An 18,924-nucleotide genomic window follows, 5' to 3' on the forward strand; every position below is an offset into this window, starting at 1 on the left:
TGATTAGGTCATTCTCCCAAGCATCAACCTTGATGGGTCCCCAGCATCAGCTCCGAACTCTCTCAGTGTTCCTGCTATTCCCGAGGCCTGGGATGCCCTCTCCCTACCTGGCATATCCAGACCTAACCACTGCCTGAGGCCCAACCGCAGTGCCACCTGCCCCACCTTTCTGATCCTCCAGGATGCACTGCCCCGGGACCTCTCGGAAGTCATCCATACTTCTATTGCTCACCTCACCTCCTACCTACACTGTGGTTACTGATGTCCATGTCTCACCTTCCCTGTGGGATTATAAAATACTTGGGGGCAGAATTTATTCCTGCTTTTTCTTTGCAGCCTTCATAACGGCTGGCACAGTGGCTGCCCAGTAAGGCTGACCTTTCTCAATGCTTGAAAACAGCAGAACCCTTTCCCTCTCTCCCCAGACGGAGCAGGCTGGGCAGAGATAAATAGCTGTTTGTCTGTTCTTCCTTCCTCAAGTGCCAAGAAGGTCCAGGCCCTGATGGACCCCTGCCAGGGAAATCCCAACAGCACGAAGAAAAACGGTTGGTTGCTAAGTGGACCCTTCTGAAGGGCTCTGTGCCTCTGTCAGCTCTTCAGAAAATGAGGACACCAGCCATCCCTGTCTCAGTCAAGCAGGACACTTCCTTTCATCACTCTCAGGCCTCTTACAGCCCAGCAGGGGGTCTGAGCTCTGTGTCAGCTGTCCCAAGATGGACAAGCAGGCTTGACAGCTGGAAGACAGGTCAGCGCAGTGTGAATGGAAACCAGTTTTGTTTGGACCCCGGCGGGCACCAGCTGATTACAGGGCGATGAGCTGTGGAAGGAATGTGCCGCCCAGCAGGAAACGAGCCGGGTTGTTTTGTTCCTGCATCTGAGGACGCACCAGGACCGATGGCAGCCTGCGGGGGCAGTGGGCTACATTTCATACCAGCAGGAGCCAAACCAGAGCCCCTCCTGTCCCTCCCAGAGGCTGGAATTCCTGCAGGTCTCCCGTGATGCGCCAGCCATAAATCAGGTGTGGCTACCCCCAAGTCACAGGCAGTCTGGATGAGGTGACTGAGAAATGTGAGCGGGAGGGACAGCCTCCCGTCTGGCTTTGGCTGAGCAGAGGGAGCTGTCTGAACTTCTATGGCAGAAACAGATTCCCCGCATGTGGCCCAGCCTGCGAGGATGTCCCTGAGCCAGACCCTGCGGTGTCACACCTCAGAACAAGAGTCCCTGCACCAAGGATTGCATCTGGCTGTGAAGGGGAGCTGAGGAAGAGAGAAAGACAAGGAGGGAGCAGGAAAAACAGAAGATTGCCAGTGGGGCCAAAAGGAGAGAAATGAATAAAGATAGGTTTCTTTTTAATGGAAAAGAAAAAAGACAGAAAAAAAGTGAGCAGGGAGAAAAAAGAGAAAGTAGGGAATCTTAAATACTGAGAAGGAATTTCAAGTAAGGAGTAATTTTCTTTGTTTTTTGTTTTTGTTTTTTTAATCCTTACACAAGGATATTTATTCCATTGATTTTTTTTAGAGAGAGTGGAAGGGAGAGAGAGGGAGAGAGAGAGGAACATCTACATGAGAGAGACACATCGATTGGTTGCCTCCCACGCGAGCCAACTGGGGCCGGGGATCCCACCTGCAACCGAAGTACGTGCCCTTGACCAGAAATTGAACTCGCGACCCGTCGGTCCAGTGAGCCAAACCAGCCAGGGCAGAAGTAATGTTTTTGCTATCAGTTTTGGAAAGCCTTGTTGATTGATAGAAAATGTTTCTTGGATGATTGTCCCCTCCAAGGTGGGGCCCTCAGCCCAAGCTTCCTCTGTTCGCGCCAGCGAGGAGCAGAGCCCCACAGGTAAAGCTGTGAGTGTCTCAGTGAAGCCAAAGGAAGCCTAAGTCCTCTTCCTGCAGGCAGCCTAAGTCCTAGGAGGCCCAAGGAGGTAAGTTCAGGGCTGCAGCCCAGCACAGCCGGGCGACTAGGAAATGGTGTCTCTCGGAGGATGTGTGCTGAGCTGGCTGGAAAAGTGTGCGCCTGTGTGTGTGCTGAGGGAGGGATGAGGAGCCTGCCTGCTGAGGTTGGAAAATCTTGCTACTGCAAGAGTTCTGATCACTTTTGATTTGGGTGTAGCTGTTTTCCTCTTGTGATCCCCAGTGTGGTGAGCAGGAGGAGGTGGAAAAAGCACTCCCTGAAGTTTTTTTTTCCATTTAGGAGGCCTCTAAACTGCAGAAGTAATTCAGAAATAAGGGTCTGCTGCATGCAGAGCTTCCAACTCACATATTCCCGAACTTTGGAAAACCTCTTTTGTCCCAGAAATGCCCAAGATAAAAGGAACAATATTTTTAATTGTGGTAAATACACATAACAAAATTTACCATCGTAACCATTTTAAAGCGTCCAGTTGTGCAACCAATCTCTAGTTTTCTTTTTACCTTCCAACCCTGAAATTCTGCAATCATTAAACAATTCTCCACTCCCCAGCCCCCAGCCCCTGGCAGCCTCCACTCTACTTTCTGACTCTATAAATTGGACTACTCTAGGTACCTCATATAATCACACAGTGTTTGTCTTTTTGTGACTGGCTTATTGCATTTTGCATAATGTCCTCAATATTCATCCATGTTGTAACATGTGTCAGAATTTCCTTCTTTTTTAAGGCTGAACAACATTCCATGTTATGAATATACCATGTTTTGCTTATCCATTCATCTATCTTTTGTCCATTGTGAGTAATGCCACTAGGAACATGGGTATACAAATAGCTCTTCAAGACCTTGCCTTCAATTTTTCTGAGTATATACCTGGAGATGGAATTGCTGGATCATGTGGTAACTCTGTTTTGAATTTTTAAGGAACTGTCATGTTATTTCTCATAGCAGCTGTACTATTTTATAATCCCACCAACAGTGCACAAGCCTTTCAATTTCTCCACATCTTTCCTAGCAATTGTTTTCTGTGGGGGGTTTTTAGGGGGGGGAGTAATTGTTGTTTTGTTTTAGGGGGGTTATTTTTTGATAGTAGCCATCCTAACGGGTATGAGGTGGTATCTCATTGTTCTTTCAATTTGTATTTCCCTAATGAAGATGGGTACTGAGCATCTTTTCATGTGCTTAATGGCCATGGCTGTATCTTCTTTGGATAAATGTCTATTCAAGTCCTTTGCCCATTTTTTAATAGGGTTGTTTTGGGGTTTGGTTTTTTTGGTGGTTTTTTTTTTTTTTTTAGTTGTAGGGATTCTTTATACATTCTGGATATTAACCCCGTATCACATACATGATTTGCAAACTCATCCATTTCGTGGGTTGTCTTTCAGCTCTGCTGATTGTTTTTGATGCACAGAAGTTTTTCATTTTGATGTAGTCTAATTTATCTATTTTTTTTTTTATGTTTCCTATAAGGAACAGGATTTTAAGCCAATGTGAATACTATGGCTTTTCCTACGATGCCATTAAGTGATAAAAAAAACTAGATAAAACCCTGCCCCAGTGAATGCAATGTGTGTGCCCCAGTATCTGAGGCCAGTCCCGAGGGAAAGGGCATGGACCAGGTTAAACGAACCCTTTCTTTCTGTTACTTTCTGTGTCCCAGTGTATGCATGAGGTTATCAGAAATCCTTTCTTTGCAGACTCATGTTAAATTTAGGATTTTTTGCTGTTGCTGGTTGGGTTTTGTTTTGATGCTGATTTTTCAAATCCTACAGCAAGGAATCTCAAAGAGTTAACTTCACGTAAAAGAACCAAAATGAACCGCTTATTTAGGAGAAAATGTCCCAGATTTTCTGGCCAGCTCAGAACTTTACTACTTGTACCAGCAGGGATTATTCTAAAAAGTCAATAAATGGTCCCAAGGGGAGTGAGCCAAATGCAGACGTTTAACTGTTCAGAAAGATAAGAGTTGAAAGCATCTGATGAGAAAGCGTTCAGCATTCAGGTCCTGGCTCTGGGCTTTATGAGCCCTCATTCTGATCCACTGTCAGTTGCTGGGTCCTCTGCCAGGGAAATACTGGAACACCAGCTTTTCCCTAATTTCATTGGTATGTCAGCAGCTGATGGACACCGTCTGTGAAGACAGACCAACCTTTAACACATTCGAATCTACTGGCATGAATTCACCATTTTGCTCTCATAATGGAAAAACACAAAGCTTGTTTGATAGAAGACACCTTCAACCCAATAGTGCCAACAGGAGGTGAGGAAGCGGCTCCCAGGCAAAGACAGCAAAGACACTGGAATGCTGCCCAGCCTCCTCGCCCTTTAGGGTAACTTTCCTTTCTCCTGATGGCCCCACGTAGGCCACGACCGGCAAGGCTTTGATGTCTGGTTGTTTCCACCCACCCCTGTCTTTTTTTTTCTGCTTTTAAATATATCTTTATTGATTTCAGAGAGAAGAAAGGAAAGGGAGCGAGAGGGAGATAGAAACATCAATGATGAGAGAGTCATTGATCGGCTGCCTCCTGCACGCCCCCGACTGGGGATCGAGCCCACAACCCGGGCATGTGCCCTGACCGGGAATCGAACCCCGATCGCCTGGAGCCTAGGTCGACGCTCAACCACTGAACCACGCCCGGCCAGGCACCCCCACCCCTTTCTTAACCACCCAACACGAGTTACTCGAGTACAAGCCCTGTGCAAGGCACATGCTGAGGGCAATGGCAGTGGCAACGGGGTGAAACGCAGGCCTGTGGCATCCAGGCATAATACTAAAGGCACTATGATGTGTAATGTACAGGATACTAGTATCCTATCTCACGGTGTCTACAAACAGGCTGAAGTGACTAAAATAGCCCAGAAACAAGAGTGATCAATATAAGGCAGGCTTGGCACCACACAATTTAACGCTTTAACATCCCACTGTACCTCTCATAGGGCGGGTGCTTGCGGAAGAGGGGCCTGATTTTGGAGCCGTGTTACACACACAGACACCAACACAAACTCAAGCATACACATCCCAGCGCCAACCCCTACACACACTGACACTGATACACACCCACGCACACCCACACCCACACCCTGGAAACAGATGTGCTCCTGGCACACAAGTTCAGGGGTACTTTTTTTTAAGTTTCTCTCCTGAAATAAATAAGAAATGGGAAAAAGCCCAGGGCTTCCTAAAAAACTTTAGTGGCCCATGAAGGCACTTGTAGCTGAGTTTATAGTATGTCATACTATGTCCCATTCCAAACAGGTTTTATGTGTACCTCATACAAAAATGCACCCCCAGTTCCTGGAATGGTTGGGTTTCTGAAAGAGTAACAGTGTTCATGGGAAGCAGTTGCTGGAATTTCAGGTGAAGAGGAACGGCGACATGGGGTGTTTATCCCAGAACTCCAAGAGCTCTCTGCAGACACACGTTTATTCCTGTAAACAGATGATGGTCTTTCTTTTTATGTACTCTGGCTCATTTTCAGCACAGGTCAAGTTCAAATGCTTTGTGCTGCCTGGAAAGTGACTGGGCCTGAGGAAGTCCAGGTGGTTCTGATTAGGTCTAGAAGCACATGACGCGTCCAATATAGAACCCAACTGATTCCAGAGGGCTATGCTCCTGTCCTCTCCGTCCAAGTTTATTCCTGATGGAATGCGACTCCCCAGTTCAAAGGCGAAAACTTTGATTTCTTCTTCCTACCTACCCTACTCACAAAAAGTCATAAGAAAGGGGGAAGAAAGGCTGGCTTGGAATAGAGGCCCCGGAGGTTTGTTTGGACATCACTCGCCCTTTGTAAATCAACATTTTAGTGAGCTGAGTGCACATGAATCAGAAACACAAGGGTCACATTTCCTCTGAAATGATTGGGATGGGAATGCAAAATGCGCTCCGAGGTTAGCCTAATCCAAAATCAGGAGGCAGGCCAGGCCCTTGTCAAGTCTCCCTTGTCCTGATATTTGGCCCAGCAACCAGGGACCCCAGCTGGTCAAGACAGAGCTGCAGCTCTCAGCCTTGAATTCCTGCGGCGAACTCCTGACAGCCCAGCCGCCTGAGGGCCTGCCTGCGAGGGGAGCCCGTGCCGGGCCCCATAATCGATACCAACCGTACCAAAGGCGCTGTGATGGGCCTTCTCTGGCAGGCAAAATATGAAGCAAGCGATAATGAGAACAAGGAGAAGGTCTGACATGGAAATTTCAGTAGGAAACAAGCAATTACATGAGAACAAACATGCCCAACGCCACTCACAATCATCTGAACACATAACAGTGATTGTGAAAACGAGAGCAACAAATGCAGACCCCGAGCAGTCTGCACTTTGGCCAAAGAGTCCTCCCCGGGCAGAGCCCTGACCTTCCCTGGGAATGTATGCGACTGTGTGTGTGTGTGTGTGCGCACGCATGCACGCACACGCATGTGTGTGCCTTTCGAAACACATGAATTTCATTTGACTTGATTGAAAGCTGGATCCCTTTCCCCTGCCGTTGAAACCACTTCTCCTGAACAAACACATTTCCATCCACTAGGCGGGGAGGAAACAGTGAGTCAGAAAAGAGGAGAGGATTTTCTCGACCTGCTGAAGGCTCAGTGAGAGGCTTGCTGAGAAATATCTAGACCTGGAGAGAACAGTCCCCAGTGGAGAGCTGTGCTCTCCAGCTCAGAGTGAGAGGTGGCATGGAAATGAGGAGGGTCGAGGAGGCAAACGTCTGCTAGGAGCCACACTGACCGGGACACACCAGCTGTCCTGTATTGTCATCAAGATTCACAACACGATCAAGCCAGTTCAGGGGGTTTTAAAGGTGAGCTTTCTTTCCAGCCCACGGAGTGGAAATAAATGCAAGCCTGGTCCCGGTGTTCATCTAAGCTGTCCCTACCACGTCTCTGGCGTGGGATGCCTTCATCACCTGTCTCCAGTCTCCATGTCCTAGGAGCTGTCAGTCCTGGCACTGCAGAGAGGAGGCATCTGAAGTAAGGAGGCAACTTGAGAGAAGCACGAGAGGACACAGAGAGTTTACACATGCTGGTCAGCAAGTCAGAGGCAGAGCTAGGAAGGGTCGCGCTGACATTAATTGCAGTTTACAGGCCGGTGCTTATTTTTACTCTAGCCAACTACGACTGCCTCTGCCTCATCCCTCTCCTCTGCCTCCTCTGCTTCCTCTACCTCCTCTGCAGGGGCCGGGGACCTTGCCCAGGCCTGGCCCAGGTCAGGACCGGATTTGCCAGGCCAGAGGGATATACTGCTGCTGAAAGTCACTGGTCACTGGCCAAGACCAGCAGCCAAATTTAGATTCTTGGTGGCCTCAGCTGCCAGCCTTGGGAGGCAGTACTTATCCCAGAAGAATCCAGTTAATTCTGCAGAACCCACCCTGGCTGTCCCTGGGCTGCATTGTGAAACAGGCACTTGGGTTTTGGCCTGTTATGCCTTTATTCCTTCAGATTATGGGCTTAATCATCTACGCAAAAAGGCAAAATTACCCAGATCTTCATAAACTCTCCAGAGAACTAAGCAGCAAAAATGGAAACGAGGCCCTTAAGCCACCTCCCACCTCCAATCCATTCCCGGGTCTAAACAGTGACAGGTGATTATAGTGAGAATTAGTAAACAGTGCAACAGAGATGGGATCATGCACAAAGCACTGCAGCAGGCCTCCTCATCGCCCCTCCCCTTGTTTTTTTGGAAAGGAAATCTAATGTGCAGCGCTGGGTTTTTCGATCGCTTTAAGTCTTCACATCTGTGGAATCCCAGAGAAGCCCTGGCCTCGGACCTACCTGGCTAGCCAAGGAACAGGCTTCCTGAATGCGTGCAGCCCTAGAGCCCAGGACACAAATGCTCCCGGGGAGGAAGGGAGTAAGAGCCTTTCCTCGGAGCTCACGGATGCCCACAGCAGAGCAGGGCTGAACCCCACAGACAGAACCATGAGGATTCCAAACCCTTCACCCGGCTCCCACCCACCAATCCTGGCATTCAGGTGATGAGAAGGTCATCCTAATTAAAACCACGTGGAGGGGTTTCAGCCGTGGAAAATTGCTGGATCCTTTCTCCTTCCTCCCACCTCCTCTTTCTCTGCTTAAACACATACATGCAACTCTCCTTCCCTTTATTTAAGCAAACAACTCCCTCCATGATTAAGTACAGCCCCTTCTTATCTAAATAGTCCACAGATGTATAAAGACACAGGAGCTTTCTGCTCCTATTTGGAGCTTGTTCTGGTACCCATCTTCTCCTAAGCCTACAAAAGGCAGCCTTCCCCGGCCTTCGCTGACAGAAATTCCTAACGCCTGTTCTCCCGGTAAGTCAGCCTTGCTTGGCAGGCTGTCCTCAATTTATCAAAGAGGTGGGATTTCCCCTCCAAATACTTCAGTTCCCCACCCCCCTGTCTTGGCCTCTCCCATAACCTGAGCTTGAAACTGCCCAGATGTGAACAAATGGAACATGAAAAGTCCCAATTCTGTTGTCAAAGTCTGATATTACTTTAGCGGTCGAGGTAAATGCCACCAGTTGGTTAACTCCAACGACCTCTGGTTGTCCAGGACAGGGACTGGGGGAGTTTGGTAAAGGGCAGAGATCAGATTCTAAGTTTGCCAAGGAATTAAAAAAAGAAGGGGTCCGTGAATTTCCAAAATTCATGGAGTCTGAGGGAAAAGAACCAACCCTCAAGACCATGGACAACAGTGAAATCTAATGGGTGGGTTGAGAAGATAAGCCCCAGCTTTGGGTTTCTAACTGTGACTCTTCTGTAATAGGGCAGTAAGACAGACATGAACAGTGCAGGACGATGGGCCAGGTACAGAAGGTCGTCGGGGCAGAAAGCTCCAGGTGCCTAGCAAGGGGCAAAACTGAGAAAACAACGACCTCACCCCCAGGGTAACCTTTCCTCCACTAGCATAGCATATCGCTGGTCATGCAGTTTAGACCCATTGACCTTTCATATTGCCGGTCATGCAGTATAGTCCCCCTGACCCGTTCCTCCCTAGGATAACATCTCGGCCTCAGTTGTATTTCAGCTCCAGGTCCAGAAAAGCAACAAAACCAGACAAATGATGCCGTGGCTGCCTCAGGACCAGCTACATTGACTAATAACCCCCTCCCCTGGCTCAGACCAATCAGCGGAGACCATGACCCTGAAAGAGCACACCTGCAAAGCTGAATGAATGTTCTATTGAGACCCTCCCCTGAGACTTCCTCTAATATTCCCACCTGCAAGAGAAAGATAAATATCCTCAAAGCAAAGGACCCAACTGGAGCTCTCCCTGAGGGGAGCATGCCCAAAAATTCCCTTCCCCCACTTCTTCCCTCTAAGGGTCCCCAAGAGACTTACAACCAGGGAAGCAATGGGCAGTGGCAGCTCATCCTGGGCTAACCCCCTGAACCTGTCTCCAAGGCCCCCATTTCTCTGACTTCCCAGTGAGCCAAAGCAGCCCAGCCTAGGCTGTCCTGTGGCTTCCACGCTAAGCCCTTCCTGTTTCACTGTCCTGAGTGTGATTTTGCTGCTGCTTGTCCTTTAGAGCCTCACTACTCAAAGTGTGCTCTGTGGACTGGCAGGGTCAGCCTCTCCCCACAGCAAGAGCCCAGAAATGCGGAACGCCAGCCCCGCCTCAGACCCACCTGGTGGGAATCTGCATTTTAACCAGGTCTCCAGGTGACTCTCGAGCATATTAAATTTTGAGAAGCACTCCTTGGAGAGCCAGGTATACCTAGCTCTAAAGGAGTTAGGCTCAGTCCCTCCCTCATGTACTAACTGGCCTCTATTAACTAATGCCCAGTAAGAATAGCTCAGAAAACTTCAGAAAGGGCTGCAGCAATATGAAGTGTGTGGGTATGGGAAAGGGAAATACCCAAAAAAAATCTTTGTCTCATTCCCAGCCAATTAAGTCCTACTAGAATGTTTTGCAAAGTAAGACCCAGTGGACTGCGGGGTCCTAGAGCGCCAGTTCTAAGTTCAGAGTCCAGGGCCCCGTGGCAAACAATCTGGACCCAAATGTCTGAAGGGTAGAAGCCAGAAATTGCATGTTAGCTAGTTCCCCTTGGGGATACACACTAAGATTTAAGATTCTCCCTACTTCCTTTGATTACTACTGGATGATGGGTACAGATTTTCTCTCTCAGGAGCAAAAGTGAAATGATGGCACTTCTGGATTCATGGTGGGGAAATGGCGTTAGAAGTAAGACCAGCCTAACTTGGAAACATAGTGACTGGCCCTTCATCTCTTTCTGCCTGTAAGTCGGAGAGCACCGGTGTAATTCCTTGAAGAGGCGTGGGTGCTATAGAGCTTGAAGACAAGGCTGCTGTTTTGACACTGCCAGCATCCTAGACACAAGGTGCAAGCAGTCCTGACCCTTGGACACCCCAAACTCCGGGGCTACTCCAGCAGCTGAAGCCAAGATGCCCTTATACACATTTCATTCTTCTGCTGATGTTCAAAGATAAATTCAAACAGCAATGGGAAACCATGGGTCATGGTGGTAGGACTTCAGTGGAGTGACCATGACATCCATACCCAGCCTAAAATACATTTTCCTTCTTTTTGTCTTTAAATATGTTTTTATTGATTTTTTTTTTTTAGAGAGAGAGGAAGGGAAAGGAATAGAAACATCGATGAGAGAGAAACAATTGGCTGCCTCCTGTGCTCCCCCGACTAGGGATTGAGCCCGCAACCTGGGTATGTGCCCTGACTGGGAATCGAACCAGTGACCTCTTGGTTCATTGGTCAACACTCAACCACTGAGCCACAGAAGCCATTCATTTTCTTTATTAACCACAGGGGAACTGAAAGGAAATGCTAATAGTTTCCTTGGCTGGGCTAGTTCACCAGTCAGGTACACTAGATGAAGAAATCTTTCCATACTGGAGCACAACATTAATGGAATTTTTACAAGTCTCCATACGATGACTGAAAAAGTGTCTCTGTGCTTAGGCGTGGTTTTGTGTGATGGAGTATTTCCTCACTTCTAGATAAAACTGCCAGTTGTCTGAGGTTTGGAAGTGCCTTGTTAGTCAGGGAATGACATCAACTGAAGCTGTCACTGTAATTGCTTACAGAATTACAAGTCACACCGAACAATTCCTTAGGCAATAAGTATATAACCTAATATGAAACAGCATGTGCCTGGCAAAGGCCACACTCTGGGTCCAAAGGGAAGTTCAGTGGTAAGTCAGACATCATTCCCACAAGACTAGGACTTGGGAGACCTGAGTTCTAGTTCCAGCAACACCATTGACCTAGGAGCCCCAAACTCTTTAGGAAGTCCTAGCCACCTCTCATCTTAATTTCTCCATCTGTAAATTACAAGGGTCTCCTCTAAGGTCTCATGGGAGTCTAAGATTCCAGATACCAAAGAGTTTTCAAATTTTAGTCAGTAATTTTAACATTGAATTGGCCAGAGCAGCAAGAGCATTTAAAAGCAGAAGAAACTCAGGCAGGGTTGAAAAATAGATTCTCGCAGAGCAAGTATTTAACCGTCTTTCTGATCTGAAACACACACAGCCAGGAGAAACACTCCTAGAAGCTATTCATGGGAGCAGAAGGTAAACGTCAGATGCAGGTGAGGGTGCTTCTCCAGCCCACTCATGCCCAGCTACTTCTTGAAAGCTATTTAATTGAGACCAGAAACATCACGGAAAAAAAATCAGGAGTGGGGTATGTGTGCAGTGGAAGAGGGTGAATGGTGTATCGTTGGGGGAAAAAAGTCACAACTCACATGATCATTGATTAATTGAGTGATTTTAGTCAAGTGAATATTGATACATGGCAGGAAAAGCATGAAAATAAAATGAACACATACAGGAATTACTATTAACATAAGTGATAACATCAAAACATCTGGTAAAATGCAGTTAAAAAACACACACAAATGAAATGGAATGTAAAACATTTTCACAGTATTCAAAGCTTTTGAGAAGATTTAGATTCTAAAAGAGGAGTGCTACAGGAAAGAACTAGAGGAAACAAGAATTTTGCCTGTGTCCTATGTATCTGCTGGTGACAGGTCAGAATGGCCAGTACATTATTCCATGGGAGTTACCTAAGGTGTGCTTCTAGAACAGATGGCCTAAGCCCATCACACCTGTGGAGTTACAACAGGGCAACAGTTACCTGGAGTCTGGTGAGAAACACAGATTCTAGGCTTGAGGAAAGGTGTTTCTGTAATTTACAGATGCAAGTGAAAACTGGAGCTCTGACTGGAGTCTGCCTTGGTGTTAATTCGGTGGCACCAAGAGCCAAGTGTTACACAGGATATTCTAAAAGTAAAGTATTCTTGGAACTCTCACCTCCCTTTCTATCTTCTAAGATAACCACTAATATCTGTCAAAGGTTGAGCTGAGTCCTGTCAATGACCTAGCAGGATTCTACCCAGAATGATTATCTGAAACCTTTACAAATATGACCTTTGCACTAGCAATAATTACCAATCACATACACACCTCCTCTTTTGGAAACCAACGACCAAGCCAATGAGTCTGCACATTGGTTTTGTTATAGCCTTTGTTCAGCAAAACAAAGGTTTGTGATAACAATGCAGCTTTGGGCCCATAGTCTCCCTTTGCGCCCTGAAATTTTCATGTTATAGACAGAGCTGGTGGGTGCCTCAAACTCACTGTAAAACTCAAAGTCCTGGGATGCTGTGGTTGGGGTAAAAACTGCAGCTGCAGTTCATATTTCCAATTTACTTTGAACTTTTTCTGAAAATGTCACCTTCTACCTGAGAATTCCCATTTAGGGAGTTGCACAGCACGGCCACACCTATTATTTTTCCATAATCTCTCTGAAATAACTGCTAATACCCCACACAAACCCCTCTCCCAAGGCCCCTGCTTTGGAATGAGGGTCCTGTTGCATGATGCTCTCGGTCAAGACAAGCAGATACATCAGGTACAAACGTTCAACGAACACTTGAGTGAATCAACCAAAACTAAGACCCAGATCCATGCATTCGTGAAACTGCTCTGAATTTCAGTTGACAATAGGAAAGTAGGATATTTCTAATTAACTAATATATATACACATTTTAAAAAACCATCCTAAATTACAGGCAAATCACTTAACATCCCCAACACTTTATGATTAAAGGTCAGAGAGAACCAAAAAAAGGTGTTAAAATGATGGGATCACTAATTATGAGAGGTTAATTACATCAGGATAGCCCTCAGGTAGGTAACAAAGTTGGCAGCTGGTTTTCAGACTGGAGTCTTCAGAAGTTAACAGCATGTTCCACTGTCTCTGTGTCAGTCCAGGGCACGTGGGTAACACTAGCTTGCCTCCCTGCAGCACCCACGTTGGGTATAACCATTCACCCAGAGGGACAATCACTAAAGTCCTCGAGGTGTTACAGAGAATTAAGAATCAGGCTTGGGAAGAAATTAACATTGATTGTTTAGAATTGCTTCCTATACACTGAACCAGAGAAATGAAGTTGCTTAAGCAAAACAGTTTATGTACATCACTTATTAAACACAAGGGCTTTGAGAAGTATCTCAGGGCACTCAGGAAAAACTGCAGAGATGTGTTGTCTTCGGAACTCTCTCCTTGGGTGGGGAGACACTTGCGGTCTAACTTTCCCTCTACAGAAATAAAAATACTTTCTTTGAATGCAGGTCAGGCTGGCTGGCAGTTCTGAATTTCTTTGACCTGTAGGCAATCAGTTTCTTTCTAGGAATCTATTTCTTCACAGGAAAGACAGGAATAGGAAGCACTGTGAGTTTTGATGAGTGTCGTGCTGGGGCCAGAGCAATCCAGGACTCCTCAGGAAAGAGGGCCCACGGCTATGCACCAGCTAAGTCCACCTCCCACCCAAAATGCCCAGCGATGGCACCACTCTGCTAGAAAGTAGCCTCAGATGCACGAGAGACCCTGGTCTTAGCACACCTTTCAAATGCTCAATGTAGACTTTTTTAAAAACCCTTGAAAAGGAAGTGGGTTTTTTGGTTGTTAGTCTTTTAAAAAATGTGAAATGAACAAACAGATGACATTAGAATACTAAGCTCTTCACCCAATTACGGTTCACCCAGACTAGCAATTTGCTGGACTGTTGTAATTTTTTTTTTTTCTTCTTTAACTATGTTTTTTGAAATCCACTAACCATGGCCTCCTGGGTCTGAAAAGCATCGTCACTCTCATGCCACGGGCCTGGTGCCACAGTGTTTCCTCTTTCTCGCACAAAGGCAGGCACGTGCTGCCCTCCCCATGTGCAGGGGTTAGGTCATGACTGATGTCAACTGCCACTCACATGGCGTCTGAGACTGGCTGGTTCATAGCGAAAGACAAGCCCATGGGCAGGAAGGGCAGGCGTGGCCTCCCGTTGCTTTTGCTGTTGCTTACTGTGCTGTGCTTTTCTTCCCTGCACCCTCTGCTCTCTGGAACTGATCTTAAGTTGTAAGTGTGGCAGGTGCTTGTCTCTGTCTCAAGCAGACACAACAATTACTCTGAAACAAAAAGTAATGTGTCTTCCCAATAGTTAGAATTTCCTGCTTCCAAAGGAGTAACTGATCGACCCATAAGCAATTTGTAAAGACACAAAGAAAGGTGCAGGACTTAGTTTTTGCTGCTGTCCCTCACATTTTGCTTAATCCCTTTTCTGTGTGCGTGGAAAAATTTTCTCTTTAGTGAGCGTGTCTCTGGTTGACTATGTCTAGGGTTGATCGTGTCTCTGAGTGACTGGCTTTGCACCTCCTGTCCTCAGTGACACACTGCTCCAGACTGGAGATCATACAAGGCTTCCTAATCTAACAGGGTTTCCTTACCTGGGTGTGCAGCTTTAAATACTAGCTATACCGGGGTGTGGAGGGTAGAGTAGGGGGGCTGCAAGAGGAAAGCCAACTGGACTACAAGGTTCTCTACCCACAGAAGCGGTGAGTTCCGGCGTCTGCTCAGGCCCCACCCCTCACCCCAACCCACGGCTCCCTCCCCAACCCGCCCCAAGAGATTCATTTAAAGACCGACTGGAAAGTGGGACATTCGTGATTTTTCATTTTCTTCATGAAGTTTTTGAACTCCTTGTTTTTCTTGTCCCACTTGTGGATGGCCGTCAGCAAGTACTGGCTCTTCACCTTGCGGCCCATGATGAGGAAGTGGTGGCCGAGGTTGTCCAGCTGGTGGCAGGGGCAGTCGGCCCCGTTCTTCAGGTACAGGACCAGCTTCTTCAGCTCCTTCTTCTTGATGGGCCCCAGCTTCAGGGGCTTCTTCTTCCTGGGGACGATCTTCTTGTCACCATTTTCTTTCTTCACTTCTTTTATTTTCATCCTCAGTGCTAGAGATGGGGAGGGCGGGGGGGGGAGGGGAGAGAGGAAGCATTTTAGAACACAGCTTTTCACGTAAACCCACCACCCAAACCTGTGGCTGAAGGGGAGGGTGACATGAAAGGCAAACAGCAGGCCAAAGGAGGCCATTTTAGAAATTAAGTAGCAAGGGCCCAGTTATCCTTTATGACAGCTTCTGCTTCTTGGTTTTGTGGTACCTACCAGTAGGTACCTCAACAGTGGCCACAAGGGCCATGAGTCTCAAGTATATTTTCAAAACCAGCTCATATTTCTCTTTTTGAAAACTTGGTGACTCAGAATAGCACACAATGCTTTAAGAGAGGAAGGGGATTATATAATCCAATATAATCCATATAATCTAATGCTTTAGACCTTTGCATTCCAAGAAAAATGTACCCTGAGGTGTGTGTTTTTAAGATATTGGTTTCATTTTTTTAACATCCAAGGGGCATGAAATTCCTCAAAAGCTGTGTCCTCTAAACAAGATGGATAGAATCTACGTGTGCACAGCCAGCGAGGGAAAGTTACAGGATGCTTCAAATTGTCATGCTCACGTGCATGAAACATCAGTGCCCACCTGCAGCATTGGAGAAATCAGGGCCCCACCAGCGTGCCTTTTAAGGAGGTTTGACACCAGATACCCCTAATGTTTTGTCAAGCGCTAATCAGCCTCTAGCGGCTGCCACCAATGTTCTCTCCACTGAGTAGACCCCAACGGAAGCAAACTCTCTTTTGACTTCCCATTGTTAGATGAGAGCAAGTCCTGGTGAAGTCCTAAGAGGTAAACGCGGGTGATGAACTCTCAAGTCTAATCTGGTACATGGGCTTCTTCTGTTCTCAGCACATCCCCCTGCACAAAGGGAAAGCCAGCGTGTCCACCCACTCGGGCTTCTCTTTTCTTTGTCTCTACACACCCTGAGTTAACATTATTTCATTTTTTAAATTAATTTATTTTTTATCCTCAACTGAGAACATGTTTATTGATTTTTAGAGAGAGGGGAAGGGAGAGAAGAGAGAAAGAAACATTGACATGAGAGAGAAACATTGATTGGTTGCCTCCCATATGCATGTTAACCAGGGATCGAACCCACAACGTAGGTATATGCCCTGACCAGGAATCAGACCTACAACCTCTTTGGTGCACTGTATGATGCTCCAACCAACTAAGCCACCCAACCAGGGCTGAGTTAACTTTTTTTTTTTTAACATGTTTTTATTGATTTCAAAGAGAGGAAAGGAGAGGGAGAGAGAAACAGAAACATCAATGAGAGTCATTGACCAGATGCTTCCTATTGGAGATTTAGCCCCCATACCCAGCCCTGAGAGAGAATCGAATTATGACCTCCTGGTTCATAGGTCGGTGATCAACCACTGAGCCACACCAGCCAGGCAGTTAACATTATTTTAATGCTAACGTGTGAACCAGGTGCTTTAGTGATGGCTGCACAGGGTCCCTTGATGAAGATAAATCAGTGTGGAGACAACTCTCTAAGTTGTTAGTGCATTAATACACGGCATCGCTGTAATAGTCCTAAGACCAGCCAGTCCCGATATTTCCAAAGGAGTTGGAAATCATTTTCTAGATGCTAGTCACCAGATAATTTGTACATCCTCTGAGTTCTTCTGAATTCAAAATTACTCAGCCCCCACCTTTTTAAAAGGTTTTTTTAATTGCCTTTTAGAGAGAGAGGAAGGGAGAGGAGAAGAGAGAGAAAAACATCATTTTGGTGCATAAGACCACACCCAACCAACTGAGCCACACCAGCCAGGGCTCAGCCCCCTCTTCTTAATAACACAAAACTTCCACCCACACTCCATGAGGAAAGGCTTAAATCTGAACTAAATAACCACAGCTAACAATTATGAAAGCATATGGCATGCCCAGGAGTGTGCTGAGCATTTTCCACGCATTTCCTCAATGAAACCCAACAACTCCATGAGGGAGGTGCCATTATTTTCCCCAACTCACAGGTGAGAAAACTGAGGCCTAAGGGGTTAAGTCCCTAATGCTAAAGGGAAACTCATGTCTGAATGTGCATTTTAATCACTGTGCTGCCCATGCTGACCCTATGGTTGCAAAATTCTTTATAATGAACCCAAAACGTAGAGCACTGATTAAATGGGCCATGAAAATCGGGGGGAGGAGCTCGAACTCTTCCCAGTTTCATCCACATTTCAAAATGACTTGACTTGTGAAATGGTAAAAGAGGTTGTTCTGGCAAAGGAAACGCTGCATTTGTGAAGGCTTTATAACTTAATATTTAGTTGATTAGAAAACACACCCTTGGCCTAACCCAAAAACAAGGAGAAGGGGAGAAAATGTCCTAGGAACAAATCTTTAATGAATGAGTCAAAGTCAGTAAATTAAACATGTTCCCACTGCTTTCTTTTTCTTACACAAGGACTCCAGACCTTGCAGCTTACTTAACCCCATATAATACCCTAGGCCTGGTGTCGCTTATGAAATGCCTCACTCCTAAGAGTGGCAGAAGGTTCAGGAACTGGGCACCGAGCAGCAGAACGCTCTCGCTGAGGATTACCATTGACCTCACAGGCTGGTCCAGGCTTCCCCGCACACGTGGGAGTGAGTTCCTTTCTTTAATTCTCCCCCAGCCCGAACCAGCCATTGCCCAGCGCCTCTGATTATGCTTTACTCCCACCCCCACCATGGACAGATGTCATGGGACCAGCAGCGGGGGGTGTAGAACAGAAAGCGGACCTTACCCCAGACGTGTCCAAACAGGCCCACACCTGGTTAAGCTTCCCTTGTTGGCTTACAAACCTTGTGCCTGGGGTTCACTTGAGAAAAGACTTCAACTGTTCTAGTCTGTGTGGCTCGCTAAATAAGAAAGGTTCTCAGCAGGGTTGAGTGAGGAACCAGCCAGAGGGGACACAGTGCTCAGGCCCAGGCAAAGTCAAGTGTCCATCCCTGCCTCCTCTCTGCCAAACAGAGCCAAGGAAAAACCACACAGAAAGGCAGCAAAGAATACTGCAGGGAGGCAATGCAGTTGGAACAATTCTCCTTTCACAAGATGCTCTAAGATGTGGCCCCGCGGTTTAAATGAGTCTCAAGCTACTTCCCAAAGTCCAAGGCTGGAAATGAAGAGCTGCCATAGAAGTGATCAATTCCATCACTGGGAGGGGTGAATGCATGCCCAGCTGACACTGTGGGCACCCTCTTTTCTGCAGAGGAGTGAGCCATCCTTTCTTAGGGTCTCACCACGTGCCGGCCTCTGTCTATGAGCACAGGAGACGGGCTGTCGGCTTGGCTTCTAATTTAATGCTCACAGCATCCACGTGAAGAATCTTCATGATTATTTATTACAATCAAGAAGGACTCAGGTTAAGCAATGAAAACACATGGCCACTGTTTGTAAGAAACAGAATCAGAAGTAGAACCCACACCTAACCCCAGAGCCCCCGCTCTTTCCTACCACACCACCACTGGGTTTCAAATGATATTGCTTCAGTGGAAATTATCTCACTCTTCTGACTGTATTGCTTTTAATCACAACTCAAATCAAAAATTAATGGTCCTTTGCCATGACCGTGTAAAGGAATTTAGTTTACATAAGTGGGGGGACAGTGCGGGGAGGGGAAATCAAATGACGGACATGTGTTCTGCATTAGGCTCTTTATTCCTTGCCATTTGGCTCGCTTTCTTTTCTGAGGTGGGGAAAGTAGGGAAGGAGGAGGCACATATGGCCAGAAATTACTAACATCTTTCCATCTTTCAAGGGTTTATTTTAGGGATGCAGATTACCAA

General features: G+C 46.7%; 1 protein-coding gene across 1 annotated transcript in view; it reads right to left on the reverse strand.

Annotated features, from left to right (window-relative positions):
- Positions 1–11,608: 11,608 nt before the first annotated feature.
- The window catches only part of SFRP1 (secreted frizzled related protein 1), a 40,949-nt gene continuing 33,633 nt past the window's right edge, over positions 11,609–18,924 (reverse strand). Inside the window, exon 3 of the mRNA XM_016195635.2 lies at positions 11,609–15,148. Coding sequence (XP_016051121.2) covers positions 14,826–15,148 — 323 coding nt within the window. The 3' untranslated portion in view covers positions 11,609–14,825. The remainder of the gene's footprint in view (positions 15,149–18,924) is intronic.

This window comes from Miniopterus natalensis, chromosome 2 (assembly GCF_054644295.1).
Source record: "Miniopterus natalensis isolate mMinNat1 chromosome 2, mMinNat1.hap1, whole genome shotgun sequence".
In the NCBI taxonomy this organism is placed as follows: domain Eukaryota; kingdom Metazoa; phylum Chordata; class Mammalia; order Chiroptera; family Miniopteridae; genus Miniopterus; species Miniopterus natalensis.